This window comes from Notolepis coatsorum, assembly GCF_963971535.1.
Source record: "Notolepis coatsorum genome assembly, chromosome: 9".
NCBI lineage: Eukaryota > Metazoa > Chordata > Actinopteri > Aulopiformes > Paralepididae > Notolepis > Notolepis coatsorum.
The window spans coordinates 52,970,138-52,990,035 of NC_140173.1; the positions used below are offsets into that span (position 1 = coordinate 52,970,138).

General features: G+C 44.8%; 1 protein-coding gene across 2 annotated transcripts in view; it reads right to left on the reverse strand.

Moving 5' to 3' along the window:
• The window catches only part of rrbp1a (ribosome binding protein 1a), an 83,536-nt gene that overhangs the window by 54,988 nt on the left and 8,650 nt on the right, over positions 1-19,898 (reverse strand). For both annotated transcript variants that reach the window (XM_084321204.1, XM_084321203.1), the window contains exons 2-5: positions 18,555-19,581; positions 15,078-15,232; positions 13,505-13,627; positions 1,644-1,796 (exon numbers count right to left, since the gene is read on the reverse strand). In XM_084321204.1, the coding sequence (XP_084177330.1) occupies positions 1,644-1,796; positions 13,505-13,627; positions 15,078-15,232; positions 18,555-19,563 (1,440 nt within the window). In that variant the 5' untranslated portion in view covers positions 19,564-19,581. The remainder of the gene's footprint in view (positions 1-1,643; positions 1,797-13,504; positions 13,628-15,077; positions 15,233-18,554; positions 19,582-19,898) is intronic.

The window sequence follows — 19,898 nt, forward strand, 5'->3', positions numbered from 1 at the left end:
ACAGTGTCCGTGAGCTGTAAGTCTTAAAACTGAAGTGAATCTGCAATTTCACACCCGTTGCATCACAGTCGACCAGTGCGGTGACAGAGAATGAGGCTAGAGCTAGAGCTGTGTGATGAGAGGTGACCATTGTGGTGACAGAGAGAATGAGGCTAGAGCTGTGTGATGAGAGCTGACCAGTGTGGTGACAGAGAATGAGGCTAGAGCTGTGTGATGAGAGCTGACCAGTGTGGCGACAGAGAATGAGGCTAGAGCTGTGTGATGAGAGCTGACCAGTGTGGTGACAGAGAATGAGGCTAGAGCTGTGTGATGAGAGCTGACCAGTGTGGTGACAGAGAATGAGGCTAGAGCTGTGTGATGAGGTGACCAGTGTGGTGACAGAGAATGAGGCTAGAGCTGTGTGATGAGAGCTGACCAGTGTGGTGACAGAGAATGAGGCTAGAGCTGTGTGATGGTGACCAGTGTGGTGACAGAGAATGAGGCTAGAGCTGTGTGATGAGCTGACCAGTGTGGTGACAGAGAATGAGGCTAGAGCTGTGTGATGAGCTGACCAGTGTGGTGACAGAATGAGGCTAGAGCTGTGTGATGAGAGCTGACCAGTGTGGTGACAGAGATAATGAGGCTAGAGCTAGAGCTGTGTGATGAGAGCTGACCAGTGTGGTGACAGAGATAATGAGGCTAGAGCTGTGTGATGAGCTGACCAGTGTGGTGACAGAGAATGAGGCTAGAGCTGTGTGATGAGGTGACCAGTGTGGTGACAGAATGAGGCTAGAGCTGTGTGATGAGAGCTGACCAGTGTGGTGACAGAGATAATGAGGCTAGAGCTAGAGCTGTGTGATGAGAGCTGACCAGTGTGGTGACAGAGATAATGAGGCTAGAGCTAGAGCTGTGTGATGAGAGCTGACCAGTGTGGTGACAGAGATAATGAGGCTAGAGCTAGAGCTGTGTGATGAGAGCTGACCAGTGTGGTGACAGAGATAATGAGGCTAGAGCTAGAGCTGTGTGATGAGAGCTGACCAATGTGGTGACAGAGAATGAGGCTAGAGCTGTGTGATGAGGTGACCAGTGTGGTGACAGAATGAGGCTAGAGCTGTGTGATGAGAGCTGACCAGTGTGGTGACAGAGATAATGAGGCTAGAGCTAGAGCTGTGTGATGAGAGCTGACCAGTGTGGTGACAGAGATAATGAGGCTAGAGCTAGAGCTGTGTGATGAGAGCTGACCAGTGTGGTGACAGAGATAATAAGGCTAGAGCTAGAGCTGTGTGATGAGAGCTGACCAGTGTGGTGACAGAGATAATGAGGCTAGAGCTAGAGCTGTGTGATGAGAGCTGACCAGTGTGGTGACAGAGAATGAGGCTAGAGCTGTGTGATGAGGTGACCAGTGTGGTGACAGAATGAGGCTAGAGCTGTGTGATGAGAGCTGACCAGTGTGGTGACAGAGATAATGAGGCTAGAGCTAGAGCTGTGTGATGAGAGCTGACCAGTGTGGTGACAGAGATAATGAGGCTAGAGCTAGAGCTGTGTGATGAGAGCTGACCAGTGTGGTGACAGAGATAATGAGGCTAGAGCTAGAGCTGTGTGATGAGAGCTGACCAGTGCGGTGACAGAGAGAATGAGGTGAGAGCTGTGCGATGAGAGCTGACCTTGGCATTGAGCTCCTGGGTCTGGGCCACGTGGTCCTGGTAACTGGCCTGCATGCGCGCCTGCAGGGCGATCATCTCCTGCTCCCGCTTACTGAGCTGGGAGCTCAGCCGGGTCTCCACGCTGGCCACCTTGGACTTCTCCGCAGACAGCTCCTGGTTGACCAAAAGCACTCCGACCATCAGTCACTCCGTGAAGCTTTTTAACATCAATATATGGTCCATCAGGGCCAAAACCTCACGCAACAAGAACGACTTCTACCCCTCTGCAGTGGGCCTCATCAACAAGGCTTGAGACCCCCACTGACACCCCCCACTGTGTTACATTAACACACCCTTCCTGGACTATAGATTTGTATATACACTCAAAACTGTGAACATCTGAACATGACAGTTCATTATTTCTTTTGCACATTACTGCTCAATTGCACAGCCCTGCTACATATTCTATTCCACTGTATTTGTATTCTAATTTAGTATACTCTTACTACATTACTACTACCTGTCCTATATTCTACTTTTATTTAGTTTATATATTCCATTTTATTCTACCTTAATTGTCTGTTAATGTTGCACCAAAGGACCAGATCGTTGTATGTGCAAACTTACTTGGAAATAAAGACCTTTCTGATATATATCTGTGTCAAATTGATTCCGATAACTTGGTAATTAACTTATTATAAAAATAAAAATATATATTAAAATAATTTACCACCACAAAATTGCCTCAATACAATATTTTTTAAGTGGTATCATTCATAAAACCTGTTTCCCATTAACTCATTCTGCGCCAAACTACGTAATATTACGTGTTTGCTCGCCAACCGGTGAGCGCCAAACACGTAACATTAAGTTTTTCGATAGTTTTTTCGATTTTAATATCCTATACACTCACGGACCTCTGTGTCATCATTAGAACTCATTCTGAGACCCCGATAGTGCAATGCCAGCCAAATCCTGCTAGGTGGCAGTATCGCCTACCCTTTGAAACCTTATTTCACACTGTGCGTTACATTTGATATGGTCAGGGCGGAGAATTTGGACCCAGGCAAGTGAAACGCTTCATTCGAGCACCTTGGAACGCATCCAGCACACTTGATGCATATTTTGTGACATTTCATGTCAGGGACCCGATGGACATCAATTCTGGAAACCGCGATCAGACAATTGGAATATTAATTTTGGAATAACTCCTAGCAAAGGTAAGGAGTCCTATATGACATCAATCCTACGTATGTAGTATTCAAAACGTATGCCGTTGCCGACGATCAGAGCGTCACAAAACGACCCCCCCCCCCCCTTTGATGCCTTCATGATGAAAGATAATGCCTATTATAAACTTTTGATTTGGAAATAATATCGTGTCCAGGCGAGCAACGCGAACGACTTTCGCAAAATGCACATAGCGCTCCATAACTCAGCTTCCAAGAATTAGCCCGGATCACTCTGAAACTATACAATATTCACCACGGGATAACATGCAAACGTATACATGAGAACATTTATATAGATATAGCTCTGCAAACATCGTGACGCACAGTGAAAATGCCTATCTTTTAGCGTGGCCCATTGACTACAGGGATGAGGATAATAGCTGGCGCTGAATGAGTTAAGCAGTCACTTTCGGTTGCAGAGAGGATGTTGCCTTACTTCCTGTCCTGAATGATTGAAAACTTTATTAACAGATTGCAGAATGGGTACAATACAGTACAGCTCAATACACACAATTGTTATGGGGATGCAGACCAGAGAAAGACTTTCGTCTCGTTTACATCAGGGTCCCCCATTTTCAAGTCATCATAAATGTCTGCCTGCTCAGCAGACATGCCAGCCAAATTAAAAAATATATATATATATTTAGCTTACCGGTGAGTTACGTTAACGTCGGGTTTCTCCGCATATTCGGCCATTAAAAAATAATCTAAAGATTTGGTCAAATACTAAGCGTGATATCAATACTTAGTCATACAACATTATAAAAAGAGCTTTACAACTTATGCCTAACATTCACTCACACACCGGCACGGCGGAGGCGACCACGCAAGGTGCCAACCTGCTCATCGGGAGCAAGTTTCAAGTTTCTTTATTAGTTGTCATACAGAAGTACAGAATACTTTTATACAAAATGCTTCTTTCTGTTACGCTCCAGACTGCTAGACAAAAATAGATAAGTATAAAAATAAAATAAAATAAGTATAGCAAGTATAAATTAGAAGTCACTAGGGATGGGTACCTTTCACATTTGAACCGATACCGGTACCTGTGAATCGATACCGGTACCCAACGGTACCTTTTTTCGGTACTTTAGTCTCAAGAAATTTAATGTACCTACCTCAGTCGTAAAAAAAAAAAATCCAAACTTCAAATAACTACAATTTCGACAGTTTTCGGCTCGTCATTGCTCCGACTGCTTTGTTGTTGAATCAAGTCAAATCCTAGGTAAGCATATATTGTGCGTGTGAACGTTGACATGAAGAAAAAAAAAGTTAAAAAAAAAATGTGGTTTCTCACTTGATTCGATACTCTGTAGTACCGACGTGTTTCGGTTCGGTACCTCAAAAGTACCGAATTCGGTACCCATCCCTAGAAGTCACGTACGTAGGCACAAGTGTTCAGTGTGTACAATGTTCAATGCAGAGTAGAAGTAACCGAGTTACCATACAATATACTAATATACAATATACTATATAGTGCAAAGCAGAAACGGGATGAGGTACAATTTACAGTAAGGTGTAATGAGGTATGGGTTGTAGTGCAAATTCTTTACCAATAAATATAAAGTGTGTTTAGGTGTTCTAAAGTGTGTAAGTGGGTGCTGCAGTGAGTTGTTTGTTTAAAGTGAGTGTGTGTGCGTGTGGATGTGTGTGCTGTGAGTGCTTTTGATGGTTGTTACATAGTGTTATTGTTAGTTAGAAGCTTCTTCCGAGTCTTTCTGTGCTTGCTATGAGACTCCGGTATCGCTTGCCTGACCGCAGCAGTTCAAAGAGGCAGTTGTTTGGGTGGCTGGAGTCTTTGATAATTCTCTTAGCCTTACCCATGCACCGCTTGTTGTAAATGTTCTGGAGAGTGGGAAGCCCCCCTCCAATTGTGCGTTTGGCTGAACGGGCCACTCTCTGTAGTCTGCTACGGTCTTGTCCGGTGCTATTCCCAAACCAGGAGGTGATATTGCCAGTCAGGATGCTCTCTATTGTACATGAGTAGAAGTTCTTAAGGATCTTCTGACTGACTTGGAACTTCCTTAGGCGCCTGAGGAAGTAGAGGCGTTGTCGTGCCTTCTTCACAACACTGTCAATGTGTGTGGTCAATGTAAAGTCCTCGGATATGTGGACTCCGAGGTACTTAAAACTGTTCACTCTCTCAACCGGTGCCCCGTCGATGCTGAGGGGGCTGTAGTCCCTGACCCCCGACCTCCTAAAGTCCACAATCATCTCCTTTGTTTTGCTGACGTTCAGGGAGAGGCTGTTCTCTTGACACCATCCCGCTAGGACCTTGACCTCTTCCAGGTAGGCCCTCTCTTCGTTTGCAGAGATCAGGCCCACCACTACTGTGTCGTCAGCAAATTTGATGATTGTGTTGTTCCGCTGTGCCACATGTGTGTACAGGGAGTAGAGGAGGGGACTCAGAACACAGCCCTGGGGGGCCCCTATGTTGAGAGTAGGCTGGTAAAGCTATGCCTCCTAAAGTGTTAATCGGAAATACAGAAATACCGGCTACAGGCTTTCCGGTTTCCGGGCACCCCCTGATCTGTTTATAGTCCCCAGGGAAACAAACAACAAGCAGACGCTCGTACATCTCGAGGGAGGCGATAACGAGGTTGTTTCTGGGGGGAGTGCATTTTCACCAGCACCTGTCGTGATTTCAGGGGCGGGACTTCCTACCCGATTCCCACTTTCAGCCGTAGTGCTTTACCAGGCTTTATCTCTCGAGATAAAGCTGGGAACGAGGTTATGTTGAGAGTGATGGATGAGGAGGTGCAGTTGCCTGCTCTCACCACCTGGGGTCTGCCCGTCAGGAAGTCCAAGACCCACTGGCAGAGGTCATAGTTCAAGCCCAGGTCCCTGAGCTTGGCTATGAGTTTGGGGGGGACTATGGTATTGAATGCTGAGCTGTAGTCGATGAACAGCATTCTCACATAGTTCCCCTGCCTCTTGTCCAGGTGTGATGCTGCTGTGTGCAGCACATGGGCTATGGCGTCCTCCGTGGACCTGTTGGGGCGGTATGCAAATTGCAGGGGGTCCAGGTTGGTGGGGACTGGGGAGGGAGGAGCAGATGTAGCCCTTTACTAGCTTCTCAAAGCACTTCATGGCTATGGAAGTGAGAGCTACAGGGCAGTAGTCGTTGAGGCAAGCAGGCTTGGATTTTTTGGGTACAGGGATAATAGTGGACTTCTTCAGACAGGTGGGGATGACAGCCTGTTCCAAGGACAGGTTAAATATGTCAGTGAATACCGGGGCCAGTTGGTCGGCACAGACTTTTAGGACGCGGCCGGGGATGCCGTCCGGTCCTGCTGCCTTCCTGATATTCACTTTCTTAAAAGGTCCTCCTCACCTCATGTTCTGTTACCCTGAACACTGAGTCTCCATCAGCAGACCACCCCCCCTCCATTGCAGTGGCTTGTAGGCTGGTGTTATTCCCAGCCTCAAACCTCGCATAGAAGGTATTGAGATCATTTGCTAAGGAGATGTCGCTGTTCAGTTTGAGGGAGGTGCCTTTGTAATCTGTCATCGTTCTGAGGCCCTGCCACATAGCTCTAGAGTCAGCCTGTTCAAACTGAAGTAAAATTGTATTCCTGTAGCGCCTCTTTGCTTCTATTACTACTCTCCTGACGTTCTATCTCGCCACCTTGTGGTCATTCATGTTGCCTGCCAAAAGCGCAGCGTTGTATGCTGAGGTGCGCGCTTTCAGAGCTTCACGGACGGATTTGTCTACCCAGGGTTTTTGGTTTGGGTAAACTCTAATTGTGGTAGTGGGGATTGTTTCTTCCACCAAAGTACGAACAAAGTCCAGCACTGTCTCTGTGTAGTCATTGATGTTATCTGTGTTATCGCGGAACACACCCCAGTCTGTACATTCAAGTGCAGCTTGGAGTGTGCCCTCTGATTCGACAGACCATTTCTGCACCTCTCGCGAGACTACCGGCGCGCATTTGAGTCTTTGTTTATACTCCGGCGTGAGGAAGATGGCGGCATGATCAGACTTGCCGAAGCCACTGGCAGAATGAGCCTTGTAACTTGTAACCACACTTGAATTGTGAGTAACAATGGTCTAGAATATTACCGCCTCTGGTGTTACAAGTCACATGCTGGTAGAAGTCTGGCAATACTTCTCAGATTGGCGCTATTGAAATCGCCCACAACCACAATAGCAGCGTCGATATTAGCTGCCTGGATTCTATTTACCTCGTCATGAAGCAGGGACAGCGCAGTTAGGGTTCTTGCTCAAGGACACTTCAACACGCTGCTGGGAGGAGCCAGAATCGAACCGGGAACCTTCCGATTGCCAGACGACTGCTCTCCCTCCTGAGCCACTCTTATAATAAAATGCAGTCCATTTAAAGTGAACGTGTCTGCGTGGACAGCAGAGCCATTTAATAAGTCTCTGACTCTGTGCAATAGAGTAGCTTAAATTCCACTTTTACTGAGAGTAGATTTAACTTTGCATGAAGGAGAGGAAGGAGAGAAAGGAGGCTCTAGAGACGACAGGTTACACAACGTGGCAGAGGATTTGGAAATATTTCACGTTAAACCCTGGACTGGAGAGGAGCTCAGAAGACCAGTCCACTCCAGACAGCAAAAGTATGTTTTGAACGGATAGAAAATTGACGGAAGGTATTACCCAGAGGGAGTTAACCTTCGCTTCGCCAACAACGCCTCCTTCCCCCCAGGACCAAGCTCCTGATTCATGGGCGACCGGGCCTTCTGCTCGGCTGCTCCTCGCCTATGGAATGCCCTCCCCGACTACCTCAGACCACTGCTTCCTTTAAAAGAGGACTTAAAACATACCTCTTCACGAAAGCCTTCCCTTAGTTTTAACCTTTTTATACATGCCTTGTGTGTTTTATCCATTTTTTATGCTTTTATGTCTTGTTTTTTAATTGCCTATGTTTTTAAAGTCTGTTTTTACTCTGTAGCACTCTGAGATTTGGTTTCCAAATATAGAGTGCACTATAAATCGAATGTGTTATTATAATTATTATTACTGTCAGTTGGTTTATTTTAAAATTAGAACATAATGTCAAGTCTGTCTGTCCAACAAATGGATACTAGTAATTGAAAATGAATTAAAGACGGACATCAGTGTTGGGAAAATTCACTTTCTACATAAACTAGTTCAGTTCACAGATTTTAAAATGAACTAGTTCAGTTCATAATTCAATATTTTTAACTAAAGTGCATGGTTTCAAAAATGAACTAGTTTATAGTTATTTTTTCAATACGTTGCTGCGAGCCATCATTTGTAAAAATTATTGCCACAACAACCCATATAGAACCACAGACAGCAATCAGAATACTGGCATTTCCATTACACTGATTATATCAGTTTCGTTCATTGAACGCGTTCAGGTACATCACTGACTGACAGACAGTGGATCAATCAGCCGCAGTAATTGTTCTGTAGATATCGAGTGTCATTTTGTAAAATGTCTGGCATCACCAGAGTTTATTAGTCATGGGAAATGTCACATCACCGTGGCAACACTACCGGGCACTTGTGACGCAAATTGTGAAACATCTTTACTGGCACTTGAGCTAACCCTTAAGAACAGCTCGTCAGGGTTCATAGGCTTCACGAAGCTTCAGATAACCCTTAAGAACAGCTCGTCAGGGTTCATAGCCTTCACGAAGCTTCAGATAACCCTTAAGAACAGCTCGTCGGGGTTCATAGCCTTCACAAAGCTTCAGATAACCCTTAAGAACAGCTCGTCAGGGTTCTTCATAGCCTTCACAAAGCTTCAGATAACCCTTAAGAACAGCTCGTCAGGGTTCATAGCCTTCACAAAGCTTCAGATAACCCTTAAGAACAGCTCGTCAGGGTTCATATCCTTCATGAAGCTTCAGATAACCCTTAAGAACAGCTCGTCAGGGTTCATAGCCTTCACAAAGTTTCAGATAACCCTTAAGAACAGCTCGTCAGGGTTCATAGCCTTCATGAAGCTTCAGTGTTAGTTAATGCAGGACATGGAAGTCATGCGTGTCAAGTGGCTGTCAGCTGATCAGAGAGGCACACAAATCATAATCAAACACGGCTAAAAACTCACAAGACGGTCCATTGAAGCCGTTCTGCCCCTCATGCTGCCGCTCTGCATTGTGCTGCATGGCGTTGGTAAAACTCCCTCCACCATCCCAGTGTCCAACACTCCAGATTCCACCATCTCAGCCTCCACCACCCCAGATTCCACCATCTCAGCCTCCAACACCCCAGTGTCCAACACCCCAGATTCCACCATCTCAGCCTCCACCATCTCAGCCTCCACCACCCAAGCTTCCATAACCCCAGATTCCACCATCTCAGCCTCCACCACCCAAGCTTCCATAACGCCAGCCTCCACCATCCCATTCTCCACCTGCGTCAATCTGTTCAATCATGCATCTCTACCGTTTCAGTGTGTACCGTACCGAACGGCTGTGTAGTGTACCGAACAAATACAAGGGTATGTTAACTAGGGATGCACCGAAATTTCGGCTACCGAAAGTTTTCGGCCGAAAATGGCAAAAAATTGCCTTTCGGCCGAAAGAGTTTTCACCGAAAATATAATACCGAAACAGAAACAACTTGTAACCTAACGCGTGTTGTTGTGATGATGTCGCGCTGTCGGGAGTCGCGCTGTTTCTATGTAAATGAGTCTTTAACATCCTTATTTACTATATGCCCGTCGCGGTTAATCACTGAGTGATCTAATATGCATATTCTTCAGAGCGAGAGGGGGGGGGGGGGGGGGGGGATAGTGTTTCTCACATTGACGCCGTCTGTCGTTGATAATATAATCTCTCGAGCATACACGTCGCGCGTCTACTGTGCCGAGTCAAGAGGGCACATTCAACTGAGGACTAGAAAGGTGCGCTCAGTAGAGCACAGATGTCCGCCGCGGCAGCCAGAGAAAAGATGGAATTAATGTGCTGTATTAGGGCTGGGCGATATGGCCTAAATATGATATCACGATATTTTCTGACCTTTCGGCGATACACGATACGCATCACAATGTTTTTCTTTTTTTCCCCAAACAATTCATTATGAGGCTTACCAAGACAGTATTTGAGTTTGCAAGCTAACATTAAAGACAAAATAAAATACCCATGCATTTAGCATTTTTATATTATATATTAGATTTAGATTATTGGATTATTAGATTATATATTGCATATATTTAGCAATGAGATATTATATGATTTAGATATGAAATATGATGAATTGAAAATGGGGGACCCTGATGTAAACAAGACGAAAGTCTTTCGCTGGTCTGCATCCCCTTAACAATTGTATGTATTGAGCTGTACTGTACCCATTCTGCAATATGTTAATAACGTTTTAAATCAATCAATAGGATTTTAGCATTTTTATGAAACTACTGTATATTTGTATGTCTCTAAATGTTTTGATGAATTGAAAATGGAGGACCCTTATGTAAAAAAGCCGAAAGTCTTTTTCTGGTCTTCATCCTCCAGTCAGTCCACTGTTGTTGTATTGAGCTGTACTGTATTGTACCCATTCTGCAATCGTTAATAACGTTCATTCATTCAGCCGAATAATTTTGATTGACAGTCGAGTCTGCCAATTACGTCACACCGCTTGTACCCGCCCTGCTGTTCTTAGCACCAATCGGCAAGCAGCGCTATTCTTTTTTTACTCCCTGAATGCCCTCCTTGATTTTAACGAGAGCTCAGCTCAACGACAACAACAACAGCTCGCTGCTCACCGCAGCCGACGAGTGATTACTAGCGCACCGCAGCATGACAACGAGGCATAATGATTTTACTGCAACAAATGTTATAATAAAAGCCTTTCCATACATCTGTCTGATTGAAAACTTTATTAACAGACCGCAGAATGGGCACGCACAACTCGGCACGGACTGAGATATGAACAGTAACGCTTGCTATCTATGTAGTCATCGGACGTTGCTATGTTTGGGTAAATACGCTGATGTGTAACTATATAACGTGTAACTATTAGGGCTGTCAGTTTATCGCGTTAATTAGATTAATTAATTAAACAGCAAATAATCGCGTTATGAAAATTAACTCAAAATTAATTACAATTTTTTTTTTTTTTTTTTTTTTAATAATAATATTTTTTTTGTATCTCATTCATTCCATAAGCATGTAGAATACACATTTACAGATTTTTTTTTAATATGGTCCATTTGCATGTTCTTGGTATCTGATTCTAGGGACATCTATGAATCTCAGGGAATGTATTCCCAATTTCCCAGTGTCAGAAATACTGTGGGCTAGATCCACAAAGAATGGATTGCACGGTGCAAGTTGCACCCTTACTTACAATTCATTATGAATTGAAAATGGGGGACCCTGATGTAAACAAGACGAAAGTCTTACTCTGGTCTGCATTCCCTTAACAATTGTGTGTATTGAGCCGTACTGTATTGTACCCATTCTGCAATCTGTTAATAACATTTTCATTCAATCAATCAATCTGCGCTGTGATTGATTGAATGAACATTTTATTTTGAGTAAATTGTAATGAACCAAATGAGAATATCAATACATTTTTTTTTTATCTTTGACTGTGAATAACACCATGCTCAAATTGACCAGACCTGAAAAATCTAAGCAAATTAATAGATGGAAGATGATTAAATAGAAGGTTTTGTAGATACAGTACTGAATTCTGCCATCCGGACACATGCAATTTGAAATACGATTATAGAATATAGAATATGAGGCATAAAATGGTAATGCGATTAAAATGCGATTAATTAGATTAATTAATTACAAATCCTGTAATTAATTATATAAATTTTTTTAATCGCCTGACAGCACTAGTAACTATATAATGTTGATGCCACAAAACGAATGCCTTTGTTAATCATAAGTACTAACCAACTTTGATGCAGTAGTGTGTGTGTGGGAGCGGCGTTGTTCAAAAGTTTGAACGGGGTGGACCAGATTGACGCGACACAATCCTCTTGGGCAAAACATCACGATATCCACGATACGTTAAAAAAGTGTATCGTTAATGAACTGTACCCGATATTTATATAATATCGTCATATCGCCCAGCCCTATGCTGTATGCATTCAGAAGTGCTGAATAAATGTTTTATGGACCCATAAGTGATTCTTTATTATTTAAGTTAAGTTTTGCCATAATCATATATTTTCCATAATCATAATGTTCCACAACATTGGTAAAAATTAATTCTATTCTATGAATCATTTTCGGCCTTTGGTTTTCGGCCAACTGTTTTCTATTTTCGGTATCGGTTTCGGCCAAGAATTTCCCATTCGGTGCATCCCTAATGTTAACCACTAACGACCGCCCGCCGGGGGCTGTTTTTTCCACAATCGAATAGAATTATTATAAAAAAATATATATAATTATAAGTCGATTATTAATTTCAATATACAATATTCGTTGACAGCCCTACAAGTTCAAGTTTCAAGTTTCTTTATTAGTTGTCACACTAAAATACAGAATACTTTCATATGAAATGCTTTTTTCTGTTACAAGTACAATTAGTTACCGCACACTACATCACCCCTGAGTGGAACATGGAAAGCAAAACTTTCCCCCACTGTACCGAAAACCCGTACCGAACTGTGACTTCAAAACAGAGGTACGTACCGTACCGTGGTTTTTGTGTACCGTTACACCCCTACTCTATATGCAATGCTTGCTTATTATGTCTTGCAATATTCTCAGTATCACATCAGAGGACATGTCTCTCTTAGGTCTCTTTCACATATAGTTTTGGTGGACTCGGTGCGGTTCTGGGGGTGAAGTTGCAACATTGTTGCATTCTTCATTTGGTTCGCCTGCGTTCACATAGAGAAATCTGTCAGCGCACCGAGACCTTCTGAACAATGTCACGCGGTCGAAAAGGGCGCTTGTCTATTGGACAGTGGAAATGTGTGTGTGGCTGCAAGCCGTGTGTGCACGCGCGTGTGTGTGGACTGTCTGCGAGTCCTCCAGATCAGCGGAGCGAGTTTTGACATGGCATTGATCCATTGTTCTATTGAAGCACATTACCACCATCCTCTCGCTAAACAACTTGTAGACCAATAATAATAATATAATTATAATAATAATAGTATTGACGTGGCATTGATCCATTATTAATGCCGTGCGCCTCGGTAATAATAATAAGCCGCGTTTTTCTTCCTTCTTCCCAAGATGCAGTTAGATATATAGATAGATAGATAGATAGATAGATAGATAGATAGATAGATAGATAGATAGATAGATAGATAGATAGATAGATAGATAGATAGATAGATAGATAGATAGATAGATAGGATAGATTAGTTGCAGTGTGCTTGTTTTGCAGTGAGTGCTGCAAGCAGTGGTAATAATAATCACTTCCTATATTTGGTCCGCTGAAGCCGAACCGAGACCTACGTTTTCAGGCGGACTAGAGTTCGCCTGCTTGGTCCGCGGACCGAGTTCGACGCGCATTCACACAGACCCGAAAAACCGGACTATCGAATTCTGGTCCGAAAGTCGGGACCAAACAGCCCCTGTGTGAAAGCGACCTTAGGCTCCGTACCCATGGCGAGGGGGAGTTTGCGCTCCGAGCCAAATGTGTTGCATGCTTGCGTTTGGTTTGTGTTGCCTGAGAGCATCTGGAGAGTGGAGTGTTGGGGTCGTGTGGTTTCCCAGTAGCAGAGCCAGTGGTGCGTGTCTCACCTTGGACAGTTCTCTGAGGCGGCCGTTGGCAGCGGCAGAGTCTTCCTGCTCGGTAGCCAGCTGCCTCTCCTTCTCATCCAGCAGCTTCTTCATCATGGCCACCGGATCTCCCTTCTGAGCAGCCTGGGGGGGGAGGAGGGTGGCAGGGCGGGCGGGAGGGGGAGGGGGGAGAGAGGAGGCAGAGGGACGTTGTTGCTAGTAATGCTCTTCTGTGGCTGGTAAGTCCATCAATTCTACTACATGGGGCAAACAGGTAGGCACCCTGTGTTCAATCAATGTATTATTTCCTTAACATTAATTAGTCTGAAGAATTATTGTTATCTTGATGATTCTATCAAATGATTATTTGTGCAATTCGATAAAAACAATTTTATTAGCACATTTAGCCATTTTACTTTATTTGTATACGCTTAACTTGCTTTGCTAATACTTTGTATTTCCATGCCAATAAAGCCTGTTTGAATTGACAGTAAAGTCAACAGATTAAAGTTTTCAATTTCCAATTCCACTACCCACTGAAAGAACAGTTGCTCTGTGCAAAACAACGGTTGCTATGGGTTTGCAAAGACACATGAGAAATATATCAAAAGAATAATTTAATACATTGACGTTCTATTCCTGGATCATGTAAACTAGTCACAGCAGAACAGTAATATTATACCTCCAATGTTTGGCCTCTACCACTGCACACAATGCACGCAAAGGACTTTTTACTTTTTCTCCTCCTGTTTTTCTGTGTTTTTTCCTCCGATACCAATTTTTGTCGTTATGCCAATTCCCCCCTCCCCTTCCTGGTCGTTGCTTGCATGTGCCAGCGCGGACTCTCATTGGTGAGGTGTAACGTGTGGGAGGTCACACTACCCTCACCATCTCCCTCCCTCGCTGTGCAGGCGCCCTGACCGACCTGTAGGAGTCGCTGTTTACAACAACCAGAATACCACCCCACCGGCTTCCCTCCCGCTGACTGCCAATTGAGCCAGTATGACGGCCGGCCCAAGCCGGAGGCAACGCTGACAGCCGGATTCGATACCAGTGTCCCACGTGTTGGTGACGAGCGCTTAGTCCACTGCGCCACCCAGCCGCCCCTGTGTTAACACTTCCTTCGGTCAATCCTCCTTCCAATTTGCTGCTCCCAGCTGTTGGAACAAGATGCAAAAGTCTTTGAAAATGGACACATTGATCCTCCTCACTACTTTTAAGGACTCTATCGCAGAGTTGTTTACAGACACCTGCAACAGTCAACCAGCCTTTCAACTGGAATCGGCCTGTTCTACGTCATGTATTAAATACCTTGTAATTGTAATTTGGTTGTTTGTTTGATGAATGTTTTAATTATTTCCCTTACCTCTGTGATGCATGCATCGTCTGTCTCTTTTCCATTTCATTTTTTTTTGTTCCCTTTCCCCAGTTACCCTTCGAGAGGACCTTTTGTCCTCTCGCCGTCATTGTAAATAATAAGAATTAAGAATGTATTCTTCATTGACCTGCCTGGTTAAATAAAAATATATAATTAAGACGTCGAGAGGAAGGGACTACATCAAAAACAAACAACGCCGCGCAGTGGGGTTCTTACCGTGTGCCAGGCGTCCTGAATGATGCCCACTTTCTCAGAAAGGATCTCAATGAGCCGCTGGGCCTCTCCCTCGCTGAACACCATGCTGCTGATGGTGGAGCCCAGGGCCTTGTAGGGCAGGTACAGAGGAGCGTCCGCAGAGTCCACCGCTGCGACTGGAGGGACACACACACACACGTCATAGAATAAAAACACTCAATCAGACCAAAAAACACCCGCAACAAAAGAAAAGCCTGGGTCCTTGGGTGGCATTAGCGGTGAATGTTTTTTTAAAAGCCAATTCTTTTTATGTAAAGTTTACACCTCTTCACAATGCCACCCAGGACAGGAAATTAACTTTATAAAAAACACTTTTACACACAAACTGACTTTAGGGAGGGGGGCTTTTTTCAGCATTCATATAACAATTTCATCTAAATCCTTGTATAACAAAAAGGAAAACACTAACAATAAAGTGAGGATTATGGTAGGATACAATAAGCTCTCCCTCTTTTCATTGTTCCATCATAATCCTACTTTCGAGAGCATCAAGAATTTTTAGGAGCATTTTCTTCCCTCCCCACCCAGGCCCCGGGTAATTTCCCACCACGAGACAGACCGCGTTTTCCCCCGGTCGCCTCCTGGCTGTGTGGGCGGGCTGCGAGCGCTGCCTCTGGGACCGGAGGGGGGGGGGGGGGGGGGGGGGGGTGGGCTTAGGCGGCTCGGGCTGGCAGAGCGCTGCGGCACAGTGGCACCAGTTGGAGACGGCCCTCGAGCAGGAGACCCCCCCCCCCCCCCCCATTGTCGGGGCACTGAGAGCCTTTGTCAGCTAACAAAACAGGGCAGCGGTGTTTGGACAAGCCATGCCCTCCAGAGTGGAGCGCCAGACGTTGCCCACCTCTGCCCACTAGCAGGGCTTCCCGTGAAACGAGAGGCTCGTCAGCGTTGCTGCTTCTCAGATGTGTGCGTGTGGTTGTCTGTGTATTTTAGCATAATGGAATATAGGGTATTCAAAGATCGGTGTTTGAGTGTTACACTCCTGAGTGCATAGTAGTGTAGACATAGACATACTAGCATGATAGGTAGTAGTATAGTGGCATAGAAGTAAGGTACATAATAGTAAAACGTTTTAATTGATTATTATTATTTTGTTTATGTATTGGTGTGTGTGTGTGTATTTGAATATATGGAATAGGGTATTAAAAAGACGATGGGTTTCCGAAATTGCTGTCTGTGCATGTGTGAGTGAGTGTGTGTGTATGTGTGAGTCTGAGTCAGAGTGTGTCTGAGTGTGAGTGTGTCTGAGTGTGAGTGTGAGTGTGAGTGTGTGTGAGTGTGAGTGTGAGTGTGAGTGTGTGTGTGTGTGTGTGTGTGTGTGTGTGTGGTATTAAGTTTCCCACAGGTTCATAAGTTATTTGTGATGGAGACTGGTGGGTGAGAGGGGGGGGGGTAGTGAAAAGAGGTGCTCACATGCAATACAATAGACACCTCCAACATGTTATGTTATCAGTGTGGGGAATCTACTTGTGGTGGGCCTATCTGATATTGTGTTGGATGCCATAAATAAGTCTATGTCTGGGGAAAAACCTGTGTGTGTGTGTGTGTGTGTGTGTGTTTTCTCTAGTGACATTCTATAGACGTGTCTCCACCTCCTAATCGGAGGACTGAACACCAGTGTTATTGTGGCTGACGTAGTTCCTGTCAGGACGACCACTTCCATCAATTCAACTGAAAGGGCTATTTATAACAGTTATCTTATGTCTAGGGCTGTACCGAATGCTTCGAAGCTTCGATCATAATGTTGACATTCGAATTCTAAATCAACATTCGAATTTTTAATTAAAGAATTATTATTTTTCGTTTAAACCAATGGGGGTTTTCTTCACAGTTGCAGTTAAAGATTAGGCTACACTAATATTATAGTATAAGACGTCACCATCACTTTCATACCAACCATGCCCTTATTGGATTATTTATGTTGACGAAACTGATAAAGAAAGTTGATTTAATAAAAGAAAAAGACTCATTTAATCAGATTTAGTTTAAAAGAAATTTAAAATATTATTTTTGTATGAATATCTTTTATTTTATTTTTTGACATTCGAAGCTTCGTTCGAATACTTCAATAGAAGCTTCGAATGTTAAAAAATGACATTCGGTACAGCCCTACTTATGTCTATCACCGCTGACTAGGGGTGGGAATCACCAGAGGCCTCACGATACGATAGTATTGCGATACTAAATATATTGCGATGTGCCGAGTATTGACCAAAAGAAATAATAATAAAATAAATTATTAAATATCGATACTTGGCGTCCCTGTATCGATTCGATACAGTATCGCCACGCAAAGTATCGCGATACTACTACGTAGGGCTGCACGATTTTGGAAAATAATCTAATTGCGATTTTTCTGACAGATATTGCGATTAAATTTGCAATTATAATAAAAAAATAAAAATAAGCAGCCCGACAGAGGTTTATTGTAAAATGCGGCTTGCATCTGGCCTACGCGGTGGGTCTTTTCGGGACACCGAGCCTGAAAATGTTTCTTTTTACCTGGGAATCGATACCGGTACCCAACGGTACCTTTTCTTCTGTACTTTACTCTCCATCTCTGAAGTCTAAACTTCACAACACACAATCTAAAACCCCTTACCTCCCTCTACCAAACTTCCTGGTTAAAAAAATAAATTAAATAAAAAATATATATATATATTTATTTTTATTTTTATTTTTTTTTGTGCTAATTGCATCATTCCAAATCGCGATTTCGATTTAAAATCGATTAATCGTGCAGCCCTACTACTACGTATTGATATTTTCCCCCACCCCTACCGCTGACCTACATCACATGCAGAAGAAAAAAAGAGACAACTCTAATTCCCTGAAGACATACAGGCCGATACAATATTAATTATTTGATATTTCACCAGAGACTTAACATATTTTTCTTCTTCTTTCATTTAATTTTTGTTTACATTTGTTCCATTTGCTTCTGGCACGTTAGAATTGTTAGCATTCATCATTGAAACCAAGATGCTCCGCTAGCTGTAAACTAGCCACTAGTAGTGCGCCTTGGCTTCAATGAGGGCTTTAACAGCAAAGCCAATGTGTAAATAATATCCAACAGGCTGGTGTATCTCTCACCCTAACAGGCTGGTGTATCTCTCATCCTAACCCTCTCTCAAACAGGCTGGTGTATCTCTCATCCTAACAGGCTGGTGCATCTCATCCTAACCCTCTCTCAAACAGGCTGGTGTATCTCTCATCCTAACAGGCTGGTGCATCTCATCCTAACCCTCTCTCAAACAGGCTGGTGTATCTCTCATCCTAACAGGCTGGTGCATCTCATCCTAACCCTCTCTCAAACAGGCTGGTGTATCTCTCATCCTAACCCTCTCTCAAACAGGCTGGTGTATCTCTCATCCTAACCCTCTCTCAAACAGGCTGGTGTATCTCACCCCAACCCTCTCTCAAACAGTACGTGCTGCTTACCAGGCTCAGCCTTCTTCTTAGAGGCCTTCTTCCTTTGCTCCTGTGCTTTAGCTGGGGCTGCAGCGAGAGCAGTCACCATCACTGGGACCTCCTTGGTGACGGCCTCGGTCTTAGAGGGCGGAGCAGATTTGGAGGGCGCCGCTGAAGACTTGGCCGGCGGCAGAGCAGCTTTGGTCTGGGCGGGGGCGGTCTTGGATTTGGCCGCAGTGGCTTTAGCCGGTGTGGGCGCCGGGGCGGACTTGACGGGTGCCGGTTCGGGTTTGGCTTTAGCCGGAGCGGACATGACGGGTGCCGGTTCGGGTTTGGCTTTAGCCGGAGCGGACATGACGGGGGCCGGTTCGGGTTTAGCTTTAGCCGGGGCTGCGGCTTGGGGGGCGGGCTCCACCTTAGCCGCCTTCTTCTTCCTCTTCTCTTTGGGCGAGGGGGCGGGCGGGGCATCAACGACACTCTGGCTCGGGGCAGCAGCGACCTTGGGCTCGGGTGCCGGGGCCGGCTCGGGGACAGCTTTAGCCGGGGCTGCGGCTTGGGGGGCGGGCGGCTCCACCTTAGCCGCCTTCTTCTTCCTCTTCCCTTTGGGCGAGGGGGCGGGCGGGGCATCAACGACACACGGGCTCGGGGCAGCAGCGACCTTGGGCTCGGGTGCCGGGGCCGGCTCGGGGACAGCGGGGGGTTCGGGCACGGCAGCAGCTACCACGGGCGCGGCAGCAGCAGGCTCGGGGACCGGTTCAGCCACAGGCACCTCCGGGACGCTCTCCTCTGCCTCTGGGATCTTCCCATTGGGCTTATCCTCCTTTTTCCCACGGTTCTTCTTCTCGGACGCCTTGTCCTTCTTCTTCTTCTCCAGGCGAGGAGGCTGCGCGCCCTGCCCCCGACGCTGCTTGGCCAGGGCCTCCTCGTAGGAAGTCTCCTTCATGGAAAAGCTGGAGACCAGAACGATGCCGATGGCGGAGATCACCATGAATCCGCCAAACACCATAATCCCTAGGGTCTGGGGGTCGTAGATATCCATGTTTCAGTCTTGGTTGTCCTGTCAACAGAGAAATAGCATCAGAAGTTCAGACACTTCATTCAAGACAGGATGGGAGCGTCAATGTTTATATATGTGAATAATACATTTCCTGTTATGGCCATTAATCAAATGTTTACTTATATCGATATGATGTGGTCTGTATGAACAACAGTTCCTATGGTAATCTAATCTGTACATACGACATTGTAAAAATAAATTGGAAAATAATTAAATGGAAAACAGTTGCGTGTACAAGTACTCAAAACAACCTGTGCGGCATAACAAAAGGAAACTAGAAAGCTGTGCTCAGTAGAGCACAAATCTCTGCCAGCTGG